This window comes from Panthera onca, chromosome D3 (assembly GCF_046562875.1).
Source record: "Panthera onca isolate mPanOnc1 chromosome D3, mPanOnc1 haplotype 2, whole genome shotgun sequence".
Lineage (NCBI taxonomy): Eukaryota > Metazoa > Chordata > Mammalia > Carnivora > Felidae > Panthera > Panthera onca.
In genome coordinates, this window is record NC_138350.1 from 21,418,241 (window position 1) to 21,438,077 (window position 19,837).

Consider the following 19,837-nt stretch of genomic DNA (forward strand, 5'->3'; position numbering starts at 1 on the left):
AACATCTGATCGGCGGTGCAAAACCAGGCGGCGGCGAGGCCAGGCTGCGGGCCGAAGACTCCAGACACACCAGCGCCCCGCGACCCCCTGCACCCACGGGCACCATGAGCGGCCGAGTCGGGGACCTGAGCCCCCAGCAGCAGGAGGCGCTGGCCAGGGTGAGGGGCTTCGCGGGCGGGAAGGCTTCGGGAGGGGGCGAGCTGCCTGACGCTGCCCACCAGGTCTGGAACCCCCGTTGTTCCAGAAAAGGGACTCAAGAGAGCGCCCGCCCCCTTCGGGACGCAGTTGCTGATGCGGCCTTATGCGGGACAGCACACTTGAGCCCTTCCCTGGGCTACCCGCGCGGGGGTATCCGGCTTTGCACTCCTGCCCTCTCCGGACCCCCGGGCTTTGGCCCTTGTCCCCTGGTTGTGGGGGTAGGGTGGTGCTGCCATTCCTCTGGGCAGTCTCGGGCAGACAGACTAGCAGATCTCCTGCCGGAATTGCAACATTTGTTAGGTTTCTTTTTGTGCCTTTCTGGCTCCCCGGGGGTCCAAGGCTTCTTCCTATTGTCAATGTTTTCATTAAACAGGAATAGGCCAGCTTTGGTGACAGTCCTGCAGGCTGCCTCTGAGAGTGTCACCCCACGGGGAAAGAGGAGCATATTCAGGTCTTAGGTGCCACAGCATTAATTTGGTTTGCAGATGGCAAGACCTAGAAACTGTGACTTCGGGTTAGGGGAGTGAGGGTTACAGGCCTGGCTTACACTTTGGACAGCTTCAGACTTGTGGAGAATAGTTTCTTTTGTGACTCCCACCCTGGGAAGGGTCCTCCAGGGAAGAATGAGGATCCCTGATGAAGGAGGGGAATCCTGGGTGAATTCCTAGCAAAGTAAAGAAGGGTCCCAGGTGAAGAGTGGGGTCCCTGAGTGAATTGCCAGGTCAAGGAGGAGGTGCCAGGAGCTGAGGGTCCTGAGCTGAAGGAGGTGTCCCCAGGTGAAGGAGGAGGGGGAGTCCCCTGGTTAGCCCTCTCCCTCCCCACTGGCAATGACCTCAAGGAAGCCCCAGCCACTAGGTTCATGGGAAGGGCTGGGCACCTGGACTTGGGGGTGAATTATGATGGTGATGCTTGTGGGTCAAAGAGCTTTAAGTAATGTAAAACGAGTTTATTCTTATTTTATCCATCACTTAAAAGAAATGAATGGTAGTTGTTTTAAAATTTAGGGAAAAGGGAAAAGTAGGATAAAGAAGAAGTCACCCATGGTCCCAGAGGTCTAGACAACCATGCCTAGGAGCGTTTCCTTCCAGCTTTTTCTGAAGCCTGGTTTTTACCACCTTTGGTCGCAACTGCCAGAGGCTACTTTCTCCCTATGGCATCTTTGTTAAGATAGTGTTTTCTTTAAGTTACTCGAGACCCTCTCCAGCACCTGCTTAGTGGCTTTCTCTCTTACTTGATGTGCTTTCCAAAGATGGAGTGGCATTGGGATTGGAAACTGTGGAGTCCTCCTAGCCTTGCAGCTCCCCCACTCTGTCCCTGGGGAAGACCCTCCACCGCCAGCCTCACTGTCCTCATCCACAAAGCAGGGATGTGACATTTGCTCCTCTTGCCCTAGGGCACATCCTGAGGTTCAAAGGAGGGACTCTGGTAATCTGGAAGGGCGGAGGGGTGCAGAGTTACTGTTTCTCCATTATTGTTACTGCCTTCGCTCCCACTAAAAAACCTCCTCGAAGCCCAGAGGTTGCAGTTGATCAATGTGCAAGAACCTCCATTCCAGGAGCCTGGGGGTGGACTGGGGGTTATGATAGCACGTGCTGTCATTCATGTGACTGGTTAACACTGGAGATGTTTAATCCTATTATTCGCTTTTAATTATGTGAGCAATACATGAATACATTCTTATTTGAAACATCATCCATGAAGCTAAAGGAGGTTTGGTGGATGGCTGTCCAGCTAGCTTCCTGTGGCGTTGCTAGCATTGGCTTCTAATCCCAAATTCCCATGCACGGGTCCCCCTGCAAACCCGCTCCTCCAGGACTTGCCTTCAGCTCCCTTAGTCCCCATGGAAGTGAGGTCTCTTCTCCGTCCCAGACCTGAGCCTCAGTCCCGTGCCCAAACTTTCAGTGGCTTCCCCAAACTTTGTCGGTAGGAAGAAGCTCTGGCAGCAGGTCAGCCCCCCTCTTTCTCCAGCCTCCATGGCACCTGATGAGGCATCCCTGGCTTCTATTTCAGTTCCTCCCTGCTGACCTTTGCCTGGGGTTGTTTCCACAAAGACTCCACTGTCCAGAGCTCCGGGCAGCCCAAGTTTGCTGAGTGCCCACATTTTTTTGGCACCTGTTGCAAGCCAGGACTGACACTAAGTGCTTTACCTGTGCACACTCCTTTGATTAGCACAAGTTTATCTTTATCTCCACTTCACAGATGAGGAAATTGAGGCTCGGAGTGGTTAAGTAACTTGCTTCCAAATTTAGACCCTCGAGATACGGTATATCGAGGGCAAGGTTCCTACGATGTTCTGGTTTGCTCACATCAGCTTTTCCAGGGATCTTTCTGAAAATAAGGATGGCAGGGCTCTACCTCAGACCTCTAGAATGAGGATCTTGGGGAGGTGTAGAACCTTCAAAGTTTGAGAAGGACCCAACTCTTCCTGCCATGGTGGGCTGAGGGGTGCCCCATTCTCAGGTGGCAAAAAGGTCCAGGCAGCTGCTGTTAGCTGTGCAGGGTCCCCCACCCTGCAGGGTCCCTGGACAGGACTGACTGGCAGACTGAGTTTGGGAAGGGTCAGGGATGGGGTGGGGAGCACAGGGGTCATGGGAGCCCCTTTGACCATTGTATCTCCCCCTCAGTTCCAGGACAACCTCCAGGACCTGCTGCCCACCCTGCCCAATGCTGACGAATACTTCCTCCTGCGCTGGCTCCGAGGTGAGGCTGGCAGCGTCAGGGGGCAGAGAGGGAGAGAGGGCAGAAGGGTTTCAGGAAAGTGGGTGGGGCTTTGGGAGACAGTGGAGAACGTAGGCTCTGGAATCAGCCTGCTTTGGACTGGAGTCTGAGCTCCCCTCCAAATCAACATGGCATAAAAAACCCATTGAGCCTCAGTTTCTTCATCTGTAAAGTGGGGATGGGGCTACCTTCCCAAGGGTTGTTGTCAGTGTCAAATGCCAGGCACTGGGTGGGCATATGGTCCAGGTGAGGTTAGAGTTCACACCTGGGAAGTTCTCAGGATGACTGGCCTGGCCAGGCCTTTGAGTCTGATAACCCTGAATATACTCTGCACTGCTTGCCTTTGGGTCTGTCTCCAGTTCCTTGAAGACAGGGCTGTGTCATCCCCCTGGGGAACCTGGAAACTGAGCAGGTGCCCGGCAAACACTTCAGGAAGTCGATGCAGTTAAAGGTAGAGAAGCAGTTTCTTCTAGGAATTGCCACAGTTGTGGTGTAAAATTAGAATAACAGGTGTAAAATTAGAATAACAGAAACCTTAGGGAAAAATTTGTTTCAACTCAACACACCCCATGGGATGGATTTTGAACTTGAAATGGGAGAGAAGTCAGAAGCCGGGCTGGAAAGTGCACACACAGTGTGGTGATAATAACCAGCCTTGGACTCAGGCACACATGCTATTGAATCCCAGCTCTGCCCCTTGCTAGCAGTGTGCCTATGGCAATTACCCACTGTGTCTCAGCCTTACTTTTCTCTTCTGGGTAATGGGTGTAAAACTTCTTCCCACCTTCAAGACGCTGTGAGTCAGATATTGAGGTCAGGGGCGTGCACAGCGCCTGCACAGAGGAAACCCTCCCTCCCTCCTGTTCTGTTCTGTTTGGTTACTTTTTAAAATTACCATTTTCTACAAACTTTTTTTTTTTAAGGTTGGTTTGGATTTACAGAAGTGTTGTGAAGATAGTACAGGAAGCCCCCATATACGCTGCACCCAGTTTCCCCTGTCAACATTTTTCATTCCTATGGTTCATTTGTTACAATTAATGAGCCAATATTTTTTTAATGTTTTTATTTCATTTTTGAGAAAGAGACAGAGTGTGAGCAGGGGAGGGGCAGAGAGAGAGGGAGACACAGAATCTGAAGCAGGCTCCAGGCTCTGAGCTGTCAGCCCAGAGCCTGATGCGGGGCTTGAACCCATGGGCTGTGAGATCGTGACCTGAGCTGACATCGGACACTTAACTGACTGAGCCACCCAGGTGCCCCTTAATGAACCAATATTGATACGTGACTATTAACTAAAATCTCTACTTTATTTAGATTTCCTGAGTTTTTCTGTTCCAGGATCCCACCTAGGATGCCACATTAAACTTGTTAGGCGCTCTCGGCTGTGGCAATTTCTATTCTGTTTTTGACAAGTTATGTCCATGTCATTCTCTTGGGCTAAAGAAGGAGTGAGGACAGTAGATTCCTTTTTTTTAAGTAAAAAAAAAAAACAACTCATTGAGAATCTCTGGGATGATAGTTATCGCCTCCCGACCTACAGGGAGGAACCAACATTGTAGGAAATCGCTCAGAAATCACACAATCCCAACATCTCTGGCTAACACAGGAAGAAGAAAAATCATTTCTCTGAAAATTGGTCAGGCTTTGTTCATCCAAGAAGGGTTGGGAGGACAGATGCAAAAGGGACCATCACATGATACTGGGGGCGAGATGGGGGTATGTTGGACCCCAAGCTAGCTTCAAAAACCAGGGGAGAAATAGACCCACTTCTTCTCTGGGGGTGGAGTTCCTGGTCACCAAGGGAGTTTCTTACCTTGATGAGGCTGTCGCTGCCCCAGGGAAAACTTTCATTCTGTAGGTTCAAGACAAGGTTGTCAGCAGTGAGATAGATTATGGTTCTGTGATGTGGCAATTGTCTTGGAGATGTTCTGGGCTGCCTGGATCTTGTGAAGTTTGATATAGCAGGGTTCTTGCTAGGGCTTCTCCAAAGTGAGCAGGGTGGGGTTAAGGGTTCACACAAGGCCCGGTCTCAACGCCTGACCCCATCCTTACTCCTCTAGCCCTTCTCTGGGCTGTCAGATCCAAGGTGGTGCTCAGATGGCTCGTGCCTAGTCCCACCTTGGCCCCCAGACAGTAGATTTCTTGAAGCCCCTTGATACAGCATCAGACCTCTCTCCTCCTTTGGAGTCTTTCTGGGGTTAAAAACCAACTTTTCAGGTACCTGGTGTGTCCTTGAGAAAGGAGTGAAGTCACAGACCCTGTAGGCTGCTGGGTCACGGGAAAGGAAAAGGACCTAAGGAAAAGGACACCTAAGGACACCAGGTGTCCTGATGCCTCCCATTGTCTGTTGTGGCAGACCTGCTGATGTGGCCCTGTCCCCTTCAACTTCACCTCTGTAGCCACTTCCTGCCTCACTAGCTCAAGACCCAGGCAACAGGGAGAGTGATCACTGGGACTGAACTTGGAACCTTCCCCCTCAGTCCAGACACAGAGAACCCTCTCTCTGAAGTCGCTTCCCTTTGTTTTCTTTATCTCCATTCCATGACTGTGTCCATCTCTCCCAGTCAGATGCCAGCCCCATGAGGGCAGGGACTGTGCCTGCCACATACCTCCAGCCTGACACATAGTAGGTGCTACTAAAAAAGTTGTGAGGGTCCATCAACAGCACCCAAACCACTTTCTATAGAACAAGAAAACACCCTGGTTCTCTGTAAAAAAATCTATAGACACCACAGAGATTTTTTAAAAAGCTAATAAATATTAAAGGGGCACCTGGGTGGCTCACTTGGTTAAATGTCCGACTTCGGCTCAGGTCAGGATCTCGCAGTTCGTGAGTTCGAGCCCTGCATTGGACTCTGTGCTGACAACTCAGAGCCTGGAGCCTGCTTTGGATTCTGTGTCTCCCTCTCTCTCTGCCCCTCCCCCACTCATGCTCGCTCTCTCTCTCTCTCTCTCTCTCTCTCTCTCTGAAAAATAAATAAACGTTAAAAAAAAGTTTAAAAATAAAAAAGTAAAAAAAAGTAAAAAGCCAATAAATATTAAAGACACGTAAGTGGTACTAAAAAGCTTCCCTCCTTCCAAAACTCAGACCCCAATGGCTTTACAGGTGAATTTTTCCAAAGTTTTAAGACTAGCTAATACCTACTTTTATAAATTGCTTGAGTTGCTTTAAAATATATAAAAAATTGAAAGTTGGGACACATGGGTGGCTCAGTCAGTTAAGCCTCCAACTCTTAATTTTGGCTCAGGTCATGATCTCACAGTTGTGAGATCAAGACCTGCATGGGGCTCTATGCTGGGTGGTGGAGTCTGCTTAAGATTCTCTCCTTTCTCTCTCTCTCTCTCTCTCTCTCTCTCTCTCTCTCTCTCTCTCCTTCTGTTCCTCCCCTGCTCGCATGCACTCTCTCTCTCTCTCTCTCAAAAAAAAAAAAAAAAAAAGTGAAAGTTACTTTATGAGGCTTGAGTAAGTTTGATTCCAAAATGAGATCAGGACAATAAAAGACAATTCTAGGCTTGTTTCACTTATTAATGTAGATATAAGGAAATCTGAGTAAAACATTACATAATAGAATCCAACAGGGTATTAAAATTACACAGCATGGTGAAGGGGAGTTTATCTTAGGTATGCAGGAAGAATTCAACTTTAGAGAATCTATCAGTGTCATTGCACACATTAATAGAATTAAAAATGAGAATGATGTGGCTATCTTAATGCAGGAAAAACATTTGAAAAGGTTCAAATCCTATTTATAATATAAAAACAAAATAAAAGTCTTACCAAACTAGAAATAGAAGGGAATTTCCTTGGCTTGGCTTGGTAATGCTCATGTAGCAAAAATCTTACAATACATGTTATGCTTAAGTAGAAGGTTTAGATTCATTTTCTTTAAAATCAGGAACAAGGAGGCACACCTGGGTGGCTCAGTCGGTTTAGCATCCAGATTCAGCTCAGGTCATGATCTCATGGTTTGTGGGTTTAAGCCTCACATTGGGTTCACTACTATCAGCACGAGTCCACTTCGGATCCTCTGTCCATTCTCTCTTTGCCCCTCCCATTCTCATGCTTTCTCTCTCAAAAATAAATAAAACATTTAAAAATAGATAGATAGATAAATAAAATCAGGAACAAGGAAAGGATGTCAAACAACATTACAGTTTAAATAGAACTAGACCCTTGCCAATGTTATAAGGGAAGAAAAAAAGTAATCAGTGGTATAAAGACTAGAAGGGAGGAGTTAAATTTCTTTTCTAAATTTAGAAATTTTGTTTTTAAAATAAAGCATCATATTTTCAATTAAAACGAATTTATTTCTTCAAAAGAAGTAGTCACAACAATAGTTTCTATTTACTAAGAAGTTACTGGGAGCCAGGTGATGTGCCAAGCACTTTACATGTTTTATCTCATGTCATCCTTTGAATACCTGAAAAAGATACTATTCCTACTTAGCAGATTAAAAAACTAAGAGTCAGAGAAGGTAAGTGAGTTGCTCAATGTTGCACAGCAAATAAAAGAACAAAACTAGAATTCAGACCCAAGTCTGTCTGACTCCAAAGTCCATGCTCCTCACTAGCCTTAACACTGAGGAGGTCTGTGCTCCCATGGGGACGTCAAATATTACAGGTTAGATCAGCCTCTGGAATGAACAGTTTAAAAAGTCCTGGATACTGAAATCAAGGACCTCCAACATCTTCTACAGGATTAAAGATCCTTGCTTTTACTTATTTATTTAATGTTTTATTTATTTTTGAGAGAGACAGAGACAGAATGTGAATGGGTTATGGGCAGAGAGAGAGGGAGACACAGAAGCAGAAGCAGGCTCCAGGCTCCGAGCTGTCAGCACAGAGTCCGACGTGGGGCTCGAACTCACGAGCTGTGAGATCATGACCTGAGCTGAAGTCGGACGCTCAACGGACTGAGCCACCCAGGCGCCCCAAAGATCCTTGCTTTTAAAAATAATGTCTAGGGGGCTCCTGGGTGGCTCAGTCAGTTGAGCGTCCAACTTCGGCTTAAGTCATGATCTCACAGCTCATGAGTTCGAGCCCCATGTCGGGCTCTGTGCTGACAGCTCGGAGCCTGGAGCCTGCTTCGGATTCTGTGTCTCCCTCTCTCTCTGCCCCTAACCCATTCGCATTCTGTTTCTATCTCTCTCAAAAATAAATAAATATTAAAAAAATTAAAAATAATGTGTAGACCCCAGTGTATTCTCGGGATGTCATGAAAGGCTCAGGCACCCCTGCTATTTCCTCATGAGTTTTCAGGAAACTGTCAGTTCTAGTCCGGCCTCAAGCCTCCTCTTACCTTGGCTCTTCTTGCAGCTCGGAACTTTGACCTGCAGAAATCTGAGGACATGCTCCGGAAGGTGAGGCCCCATACTCATGAGTGTCCTGCCTCCCACACACTGTACCCCAGGGATCATCGACGAAGGGTGGGGACTCTTGTCCTGTCCTGTTCTCATGTGTTTCCTCCCTTCCTCCTTGGATCCCTTTATGCATCAGACCTGGGTCTCCCACAGCCCTCCTCCTGGCATTGCCATTCCCGGTTCTGTGAGTAGAGCCTGGGGATGCTCTTGCAGGGTCTTGGGGCTGTAGGCAGAGGGACTTGGCCTGATGCCCTCAGGTGCCCTCAAGACCTTTGTAGCAGGCAGTCCTCAGGTCCTGCAATTTCTCTGCAGCACATAGAATTCCGGAAGCAACAGGACCTGGACAACATCCTCACGTGGCAGCCCCCAGAGGTGAGCCGCATGGAGCACCCCCAAGACAGGCAGATGTCCCTCAGACCTCCTCACATCCAGCCATCTGATGGAGCAGGGACATGGCCTAGTAGACTGGTTTGAGTTAAGATCTCACCCCCATGCCCAGGTGATCCAGCTGTACGACTCTGGTGGTCTGAGCGGCTATGACCCTGAAGGCTGCCCCGTGTGGTTCGACCTCATTGGGACCCTTGACCCCAAGGGTCTTCTCCTGTCAGCCTCCAGGGAAGAGCTGATCCGGAAGCGCATCAAGATCTGTGAGCTGCTTTTGCGGGAGTGTGAGCTGCAGAGTCAAAAGGTAAGTGACTGGGTCTAGGATGGGAAGCATATGGTGGACCCGATCTGTCCAAAGGGTGGCACCAGGACCAGGTAGGAAGGACACCCTGCCTCTGCTTTTCCCCAGGCCTCAGCACTCTGGGCCTTGGTGGAACGTGGCTTCTCCCGAAGTTACCCATCCATGAGCATCTAACATGTGCATGGCACTCTTCTGCTGGCAGGTGCCAAGGAACACCAAAGCCCTTTCCCCTCTGACCTTGGGTGAGAGGTTGACCTTGGGTGCAGTGAATGCTCTAGTTCTGTTCCCTGGGAGCTCTAGGAACAGTGGATGGTCAGCTTTGCCTATGGAAAAAATGTTCCCAGTTGTAAACTGCATAACTATAACACCTGACAGGGGAGCCATTGCTTTGGGTATCCCCAAGAACAGTGACCCTTGAAATTTGGTGCATCCTTTGTGGATCCCTAGAAGCTAATATGGAATTACTACAGAAAAAAATATTGAGTTCTGTGGGGCATTGGGATTCCAAGCCAAGAAGGATCCACACCCACCTGTGCAGATCTTCTCTTTGCCCTGGCTCTGTGTTTCCTGGTTCATACCCTTCAGAATGAATCCAATGCCAAGCATGATCTGTTGGCCTTGAGTCTAAGTGTCTACATGAGCCTAAGAAGAACACTGGCAGGGAGCTCTCATGCCACTGTGGGATGAGTTGCCTAATGACGAGGACCGAGCGTGCATCCCCAGTGTCTGTCATGGTGTCAGACACAAAGTAGGCCCTCTGCACAAAGATGTGTGGCAAGCCTAAGAAAATTGCAAAGCACCCTATTCAGTGCCTAGTTTGAACAGATGTGTGTCTTTCGAACAACGTGGCTGACCTTATGGGGTCACAACAGTATCTTCTACTTCATGGACGTTTCCAGTTGGAGCTGATAATTGTGGTGATGATAATACTAGTAATAGCATCTGCTGATATTTACCAGGGACCAGCGTGTGTCAGGCACGGGGCTCTTTGTGAGTTATCTCACTGAATCTTCACAGAAATTCCGTCAGAACCTGGAACTATCCCCCCTTCACAGAGGAAAAAAATAAGGCTCAAAGCGCTTAAAAACCCACCCAAGGCCACACAGCCTGCCAGCAGTGTAGCTCTGGTTTGACACACCATGGGACTGCAGACACTGTGCTATTGTACGTGAAGATGCCCAATGAGCGATGAGTGATATCTTTAATTCTACAGTTAACTAATTCCAGGCAATTGTGTTGAGCAAACAGTGGGATAAAGGAGACTGTGCCAGTGCTCAGATGCAGTATCTTCTTAGATCCTGGGTGGGCTCTGTTTAGAAAACTCTGTGGGCAATTGGGGTTGAGGGTAGCTGGAGGGTGGGAGCAGTGAGTTCCAGGTCTCCCTGACCAGGACCTCCTGGCTGGAGTTATTGTCTGACCTATGTATCTGTGCTGTCCCACGTAGCTGGGCAGGAAGATCGAGATGGTATTGATGGTGTTTGACTTGGAGGGGTTCGGCCTGAAACACCTGTGGAAGCCAGCTGTAGAGATCTACCAGCAGGTAGGTAGGCAGCTGGCTCGAGGCTAATAGGGAGCCACTCTCCACACCAGCTTCCCATCCATGGAGGAGGAATTGCCCCCCCCAGAGGCCCCCAGAGCAGCCAGAGAAGCTGGCCTGGGGTTTCCCTCTCCAAGGAGAAAGAGGAGCACGAACATCACAGAGAATGAAGTACATCTCATGGGGGAAGTGGATGGCTGGGGGCGTGGGGGTTGGCATGGGCTCTGGTCTCAGCAGGATTAGAAGCCACCAAGTCCAGGCATAGAGTGTGTTGGAGTGTGACCTTGACGAGACTTTTCTTGCCACAGTTTTTTGCCATCCTGGAAGCAAATTATCCTGAGACGCTGAAGAATTTAATTGTCATTCGAGGTGAGCGCATAATGGGAATGACTCTTTGGGGAAGGGGGAAGGGGAATAGGGGGGAACAGTGGACAAATCACCCAGTACAGGGCTTCTCAAGCCATCCTTTGAGAAGGTCAGGTTTTTTGTTTTTTGTTTTTTCAGTCTGCCTTTCACAGACTGATACTTTTGGAGTATACAAACTCATGCTCTGGTGCGTGGCAGCAAATATCAAATAAGTTCTGTTTCTAAACATACACCCTTATTTTCTTTACCTCTCTCAGTGTGGATTGGTGGTAACAGACAGTTCGTGGATCACACTGGTTGATAGACGTGCGCTGAGTGGGCATGTTCCCTGTCTGTGATGGTTGTAGAGTGAGGGGGCCACCATGTGTGTCCTGGGGTCAGATGATCTGCTTTCCAATCTAGCTAGCTCTGTGATTTTGATCAAGTCTACTTAACCTTACTGAGCCTCAGTTTTCCCAACCCGTAAAATAGGGGTGCAGTGGCACCTCCCTGTAGGGCAGCTGTGAGTTTAAATGAGACACTTTATGGAGGAGTCACACAGAGTCTGGCCCATAGAAAGCACCCAGTAAGTATAAGTAATTCAAGTGGGACGTGAGGTCTAACACAGATGCCACATCAACTTGTACCCCAGAGAATTCCAAGACAACTTGGGAAAACTGTGAGTGTGGAAAAAAAAAGAGTCACCATTGGGAAATCCACATTATTGGCAGCCTCCAACTGGGTAGGGGAGGCACCCATTTATTGAGAGCCAGACACTATGCCAAGTGTTATGCATACATTGGTTAAATTTCTCCATTTTCTAGTTAATAGCACTAAGACTCAGAGAGGGTGAGTAACTAGCTGAAGGTCACACAGCAGGAAATAGCAGAATCTAGATCTATCCAACCCCTGTCCAGCTTATGCCCTTGGCCATGACTATACCTCCAAGTCCTCTAGCCCAGCTTCCCAAAGGAGCTTCATGTGTTTCAGCCCCCAAGCTCTTCCCTGTGGCCTTCAACTTGGTCAAGATGTTCATGAGTGAGGAAACACAAAGGAAGATAGTGATTCTGGGAGGTGAGTGACCTGGTGTCCTGGCTGTACCTGTCTCCGCATCTACCAGAGAAGCAGAGGTCAATGTGAAAGGCCCCATTTCTCCCTGGCTCATCCTCTTTACTCAGGTACTGACTTTGGCCTGACCCCTGCTGGCCTTTGCACACTCAGATGATATTTCAGCCCAAGACCCCAGCCTGAGTGGCCATATAAAGCATTTGGGTGTTCTCTGCAGTAGGTGCATAGGGGAGCAAGCCAAGGTCACATCAGGTTTCCTCCCTGGACTTGGCTCCTCTCCCTTCTGTCAAGCATCCCTGATTTCCCCACAGCTCCCCCCCACCACCTTACTCCCACAGGCAACTGGAAGCAGGAGCTGCCAAAGTTCATCAGCCCTGAGCAGCTGCCCGTGGAGTTTGGGGGGACCATGACTGATCCTGATGGCAACCCCAAGTGCCTGACCAAGGTACCGGGTGCCCAGAGGGTGAGAAGGGAGGGCTGATGGCTGGGGTCAGTGCTCACTCAGCAGCCCTCACCCACAGATCAACTATGGGGGTGAGGTGCCCAAGAGCTACTACCTGCGCAACCAGGTGAGGATGCAGTATGAGCACAAGATGACGGTGGCCCGAGGCTCCTTCGTGCAGCTGGAGAACGAAATCCTGTTCCCGGGCTGTGTGCTCAGGTAGGGATGGCGGCCACTCCACACCTGGGCCCGGCTGGGAGGGGCCCCGGAACCCCAGCAGGTGGTCATTAATAGGGCCCTGTCCCCTGCAGGTGGCAGTTCGCATCACATGGGGCAGACATCGGCTTCGGGGTTTTCCTGAAGACCAAGACGGGTGAGCGGAAGCGGGCGGGGGAGATGGTGGAGGTGCTCCCCATCCGGCGCTACAAAGCCCACCTGGTACCTGAGGACGGGAGCCTCACCTGCCTCAAGCCTGGCGTCTGTAAGAGCTGTAGGATTCATTGGAGTCTGTTTTCCTCCTTCTGGCAGAGAAATGAGCTGATATCTCTTGCCAGGCTGTCCTGTTCGCCCTCTATTTCTGGCTCTCGGGGAGGGTGTGGGGGTGTGTGTGAGCTCCTAGGTCCCGTGGTTGCCAGGGGAATTGGCTTCAGGGTGTTGGATCTGGTGAGTGGCCCCTGGGTGTGGGTACAAAGGCAGAGATGCATTTTGGAAAGTGGGATGCACAGTCCAGAGCCATAAACTCAACTCCTGGGAAGCCCTTACACAGCACTCAACAGGCTAAGAGACAGGTTAGTAAACAGCTGTGGGCTTAGCTTCCGGGGTCCCAGCCTGCCCAGGAGTATAAGCAGACCCACTGTGGGAGTCCCAAGGAGATGATTCTTCCATGTGCTTATCCTTCATTCTCAGGCCACCCAGGCCAGATGAACATTCCCCAGGAACCGTGCTGACCTCCTGCCTCTATCAGCAATAGAGCTAGGAGAAGGGGAACCCAAGGTTGAGGAGCACAGGTTTTACTAATGTTTTGGCTTAATACATACCTAGTTCACCTTTGTGGAAAGGGAGAATTAGAAGGGTGGAGCCCGAGAAATCTGGATGACTTACCACCTCCCAGAGTTCACTTTGCATCTTGGCGTTGAAGGGAATGCCTTCTTTGAATGGCGAGACGGAAAAGTGGCTTATGGAGCTCAGCCCCCTCCTCTGGTGAGAGCAGGGCTCCTCTCTGTGTTGGAGCATCAGGATAAGGGAATCCTAGTCCCTCCCATCCCTAGCTCGGCACTCATTAGATAGTTCCATCAACCTCTGTAGGCCTCAGCTTCCCCATCCTTAAAATGGGGATGATAGTACCTTCTGTGGGGCTGCTTTGAGGATTCAGACAGCTGTGAGCGCAGATGTGATGCCTGGTGCATAGAAGGGGTTGGTGCGTGCCGGCTGGTTATTATTATTCCTTTAGTTAGCACAAGGAGATGGTCCTGAGCAGTGGGCTGGGGGCTGGGGGCTGGGTCGTGGCTGACCCTCCACCACCCACAGCGCATTCTCAAGGGCACCAGGCGTGCAGATGAGTTGGGTTTACTTCGCCTGACGACTTCTCCGTCCTTGCAGACGTACTGCGCTTCGACAACACCTACAGCCTGATACACACCAAGAAGGTCAGCTACACTGTGGAGGTGCTGCTCCCAGACAAGGCCTCTGAAGAGAAGATTCAGGGTCTTGAGGCGAGGAGACCGTCCCCAGCGCAATGAAGACCCCTGATACCTCTCAGTCCCTGTGCTCTTCAACCCCTTAGTACCCCCTCCCTGTCCCTTTCCCTCCTGAGCAGCATGGTGTTTGGAGGAGCCACCCCCCTCCCCGCATCACCATCTCAGCTCTTCGTGGGCTCACCTGGCATGGTGGCAGAGCAGGAAGGGGACATCCAGCTCATAGGCCACCTTGAGGATTCAGACAGGCACCTGATCCTCTGTTTGCAGAGACTGAGAATGGGGACGCTGAGGATGAACCAGGAGCCACTGAGGGAGGGTCCTGCCCACAGAAGCTGCCCTTATGTCACTCCTGATGAGGTCCACCAGTCTCAGGACTCACCCACACCTAGCGACCCGGCTTGGGGGCGTGTGCATGAGTCCCAGGCCAGGCAGGGAGCACAGCATCAAGTCTGAAGAGCAGGGAAGCCCCCATCTCTGCATGTGGGGGCTCGACACGGATAGACAAGGCCAGCTGGAGGCAGCTGGGTGGAGGGATGGGGCCAGCCGGGTGGTGGAGCTGAGGGTCTTGGTTCTGGCAGGGCACCAAAGCCTCTTCAGAGTCTCCTTACTGCCTTTGGAGGGAAGATCAGAAACGGAGCATGAGGCCCAGTGGGGATAACCATCAGGAAAAGCCACGCTCAGCCACACAGAGCTAAATGGGTGAAGACTGAGTCTCTCGGAATTCTCAGTGACCCCCGCCTCCTCCTCACCTGCTGTGATCCAGCTGACATTCAGCTTGGGTTTTTCTGGCTCTGAATAAGGACCAGGATCGTAGCAGAGCTGGAGTGAGGTGGAACATGCTGGAATAAGGTGGAACGCACCTGGCTGGGGCTGCCATCCCAGGGTGCTCATCCTAGACTCTGATTTACTTCTTGGAGAAACATCAAGCTTTTCCTCCATCTTTGTGTGTCACTAGAGGGACAGCTAATGTCTGCCAGCTCCCCACCAACCCACCCCAAATGCGACTCCGTAGCTGGCCAGTGATGGCTTCCATTTCCCAAAGGCTGGCTCTCCTGGTGCCCCACGCCCACAGTCAGGACCGCAGTCCGCTCTCCTGGACAAACCGCACGCAGCAGAGCAGACCTTGCCCGGGATAAGCCAGTGAAGCTGCTGAGTGGTGAGATGTCCCTGTCAAAGGGGATCCTTGCTGCAAAGGATTAACATCCTGGCCATCGAGACCCTTGCCAGAGACCGGAAGCTTCAGCAAACAGCAACATCCAGGTGCTTTGTGAATAAGAAGCCAGTTCTAGCCCCCTTCTTGCTCTCAGATTCTGTGATTTCATTTTCACTATTTAATAGATTTCCTGATTTCCCAGGGTCTGTTCTCCCAGGTAAGAAAATGATGAGGCTTGTGAAGGTGGGTCTTCAGGTGAGCTCTGTGAGGTCCTTGGGGCCCCAGGCCCGCCCTCTGTGGCAGCCGCATCACCCATGGTTCAGCACATAGTCTGAACAGGGTCTCTGCTGCTGTGAAAAGCAAACTAACTAAAGAAAATAAAATACGAAAAGCTGGTGCACTGAGGCATTCCTGGCCCAACAGTGTTTGAGGAGTTTGGCAAGAAAAAAACTTTTGTGCCAGCTCCAAGGAGATAGCTTGGGGCTGTCAGGTGAAAATCACAAGACATCCTTATGTCCAAGCGCTGCTCCTGCATCCCCGATGCAAGAAGCTTTCCCAGCACCCCCACTGCACTGTGTGGCCACCCTCTGTACAGCCTCCCCAGATGCAGAGACACTTGGGTGTTCCAGAGCCATCTTCCCACTGGGCCGGCAGGGGTTGTAAGGTTTCCCCTGACAAGTTTCCCTGGGCCCACCTGTTGTCCTGACTGGGGGCTCACAATGCCTCCCTTCAACCTCACAACCCCGGCCTAAAAACAAGGTGTTCATGGATTTGAACCCTGATCCTTGCTTTTCCAACCACCCACGCTCATTTTCCACCATCAGCACAGCCTCTGGTTTCCTTGTAGGTAGCAGATTGGCTCACACCATGCCTAAGGGTTTAATTTGCACGGGACTGCCTGGGGAGTAGCAAATCACAGAGGGGTCGGGTGCAGGGAACCAGTGATGAATCTCGGAGCTGGAAGAGTGCACCTCATGTTAAGCAGTGAGTACAGTGGTCACCTTCGGAAGTGAGGACAGGACCTCCTATCTCGCAAGGTGGACAGGGGGCATGTCCTCCACAACTCCATCCCTTACTCAATACCATCACTTCTTTACAGGAAAAAAAAAAAAAAAGTAGCCCAGAGAGGGGCTGGCTCACCTAAAGTTTGCTTCTTCCTTCCATTCATTCGTCAATGTTTATTGAGTCTGTCCCCAGTGCCCAGGCACTGCAGGCCCTGGGGACACCGGGGGTGCTGGGCTTACCCGACTTTGTGAGCAGGAAGCTTGCCTGTATTGAGGGAGGCCAAAATGACTCTGATGGGCATTCTCAGGTGGGCAGCTTGGTGGGGCAGGAGCCAAATTCTGGGGGAGCATCCAGCAAAAAAAGCCTGATGGGGGATCAGACATGCTTTGCCCAAGGCAGGAACCCCTGAAGGGAGAGCTGAAGGTGTGGGCAAGCCTACCAGACTGAGGAATGGGGTGAGGGCAACCGTGGGGTGTTTGAAGCCAGAGGAAAGCCAGGAGGGCCCTTGGGTGATGCAGGTAATAGGTCACTGATGTTTGCTATTTCTTTGTGAACAACTAAGTACACATTAGGTAGTCGTTAACAAAACCATTTCATAATGAGGGTTACAAAACAGAGACTTATTTTTCGTCAGGAAAGAATGACAAAATCTTGGCAGGAAGCCATGGATCAAAACTCTTGCTCAAAATGAGGTGGTTGGAAATAGGCCTTACCTGTCCAGAGGAATGGGGGCGGGGCCTGTCCTTCCCCAGGGCGTATCTCCTAACTGGAGAGCCCCACAGTCTTCCAGGGCAGGCAGGCGGATAAGCAGGGGGGTACCGCTAGGGTTTTTTGAGGGCACTTGGAAAGGCTCCCTTGCCCCCAAAACTCTACCTCAGTTCAGCTCACGTTCCAAGTCCCCAGGCCAGAAGGGACACCAGTGTGGGACAATCACAGCGGCCCAGAACAAGTCTTCAGCAGGGCTCCAGGCCATGGTCCTCCACAGTTTGTACAGCTCCTTTACATGCATCCCTGAAGCAGACAGGGATTATAGTCAGGAAACCAAGGCTCAGTGAGGGGGAGCGCCTTGGCCAAAGGCTGAGTATCCTGTGGCAGAGTTAGAGCCAGCACCCGGGTTAGCTGCCAGGGGTGACCCGGCCCTGTGTTGCAAGGGAGGAGAGGGTCAATGCGGGCAGGTGTGCTCCTGCCAGGGAGGTCCAGCCTGGGCCAGAGGGCACACAGTGGGACACAGTGGCACTGACCAGAGCCTGAGGAAGCTGCCTCTCTGTGGGTTGGGACAGTGCCAGCTCCGCTCCATGCCTACCGTGTGCCAGGCCCAAGCTGATGCAGGAAGCATCATCCCCTGTTTACTAATGAGGAGGGGGAGGCCTAGGGCAGGAAGTGACTTGTCATGTCTCACAACATAAAGAGGGGAAGGTAAGATGTGAAGTGGGGTTCAGGGGCGCCTGGCTGGCTCAGTTGGTTAAGCATCTGATTCTTGGTTTCAGCTCAGGTCATGACTTCACAGTTCATGAGTTCAAGCCCTGCATTGGGCTCTGCACTGGCAGTGTGGAGCCTGCTTGGGACTCTTTCTCTCTGTGCCTCCCTCACTCGCACTATCTCTCTCAAAACAAACTCAAAGAAAAAAAGACGTGAAATGGGGTTCACCAATCCAGATAGGCCAGGTGCTAACTGAGCACACTGGGTGAGCAGGCTTCACACTTGGTGACCTCAGAAAGCAGGCTTGAGCCGAGGGCATTCAGCTAACATTGGCGATCTCTGCTCTCAGCCACCGGGGGGTAGTGTTGAGCCAACTATGCCTCTTTCCCTGTGGCAGAAGCAGGAACCAGGCCCCTCAGCATCCTGCTCACGAAGGCTGGTTTTACAGGAGGGGTGAGACAAAATTCACTGGGCCTGAGCTATTTGTGGGCCCATCTGGAGCAGCAGAAAGAGGTGGTCCCATCTTGGTTCAGATCCTGGTTCTGCCACTTGCCTGGCTTTCTTTCTAAACCTCTGCGGGCTCCATCTTCTATCCCGTGCCTGCCACCCTAGTCAGGGCCTCCATCATCTCTTGCTTGGATTATTAGAAAGGAGTCCATGAGTCTCCCTGTGCCCATTCCTACCGCCTCCCATGAGAGTCCACAGGACAGCCAGACAAAATCTTTCTGAAATGAAAATCTGATCATCACTTCCTGTATAGGCCCTTCACTGGCTCCTCATGTCCCCCCCCAGGGAAAGTTCAGTTTCACTGGTGGCTTATAAGGCTCTCTGTGACCTGGCTATGTCACCCTCATTGCAGTGGCACCCAATGACTTGAATTCACCAATCTATCAGACTGGTTTCTGCGTCCCTGCTTTTGCTCATGCTGTTCCTTCAGTCTAGGACTCCCTTCCCAGTCTTGTTCTGTTCACCCTCAAGGTCCTCAGGGCCTTCTTTGCCTATCCCACCCCCCTAGTCTCTAGCAGAGTTAGAGTCTCTTCTGCATGCTCTTGGAGCAACAGGGCCAGTGTTTATCATGCAGTAGAGTCATTATCTGCCTTGTGTCTGTCTCCTATTCCCCACCAGCCACCAGTCCAGGCTACACTCCCCAGATGCTCAATAAAGCCTTGCAAAAACAATAGATAACCATTTACTGAGCACCTATGTAGGCCTGCTGCCCTTGTGCTATCTTGTTTAATCTTCATGGCAGCCTTGTCAAATAAATATAGTCATCTTGGTTATATAGGGGAGGAAAGTAAGTCTCAGAGACAGTTATTTGCTCAGTGATGGCATCAGGACTGGAATTCAGGGGGTGCCTTGGTGGCTCAGTCGGTTAAGCATCGACTTCAGCTCAGGTCATGATCTCACAGTTTGTGGGTTCGAGTCTCGCGTTGGGCTCTGTGCTGACAGCTCAGAGCCTGGAGCCTGCTTCAGATTCTACCTATCTCTCCACCCCTCCCCAGTGCACACTCTGTCTCAAAAATAAATAAGCATTTTAAAAAATTAAAAAAAAAAAGACTGGAATCTAGGATGTTTGACTCCAGAGCAAGGTGTCTCCCTTGCCCATCCACTCCCAGAAGTTGGGTCATACCAGGAGCATTGCCAAAAAGCGGAGCATAACAGCATGACTCAGCACCAGCAAGAGACCCAACGAGAGGGTTGGACAGCCACAGAACAGAGGAGTAGGAACCAGAAAGGAGTGGCTCGGCTAGCTGTGCCCTCGTCCTGGAGTGGATGGTAGGCTGGGTGACCAGCCTGACAGTAACTATAAAAGCCAACATTATTGGGGCACCTGGCTGGCTCAGCTGGAAGATCATAAAACTCTTGATCTTGGGGTGTAGAGATTACTTTAAAAAGTAAATAAACTTTAAAAAAATAAAATAAAAGCCAGCACTATTGGTCACTTACTGTGAGCCAGGCAGTGGGTGGTTACTGGCTTCTAACCATTTCAGTAGCCCTATAAGAGGGGGATGTTATTTGCCCCAGTTTACAGGTGAGAAAACTGAGACTCAAAATCATACAGAACATTAAAGGTGAAGCCAGGATTCAAACCCAGGCGCCCAGGCTATGTTTCAGTACCATCCATTTCTGAACTACTTGGGGATTATTTGCTCAGTGTTGGGAGAGGAATTAAGCTGCTTGGGTGTTTTTTTTGTGGTCACCCCCAGACTGAG

At 50.6% G+C, this 19,837-nt stretch overlaps 1 protein-coding gene across 1 annotated transcript; it reads left to right on the forward strand.

The window, feature by feature from the left end:
• On the forward strand, window positions 1-19,123 carry LOC132665564 (SEC14-like protein 4). The gene is made up of 12 exons (XM_060612712.3): window positions 1-158; window positions 2,823-2,898; window positions 8,230-8,273; window positions 8,586-8,645; window positions 8,773-8,961; window positions 10,403-10,498; window positions 10,804-10,864; window positions 11,831-11,914; window positions 12,247-12,353; window positions 12,430-12,569; window positions 12,662-12,831; window positions 13,950-19,123. Exons 1-12 carry the CDS (start codon window positions 105-107, stop codon window positions 14,087-14,089), a joined length of 1,221 nt encoding a protein of 406 aa, XP_060468695.1. The 5' UTR covers window positions 1-104; the 3' UTR covers window positions 14,090-19,123.
• The last annotated feature ends 714 nt before the right edge of the window (window positions 19,124-19,837 follow it).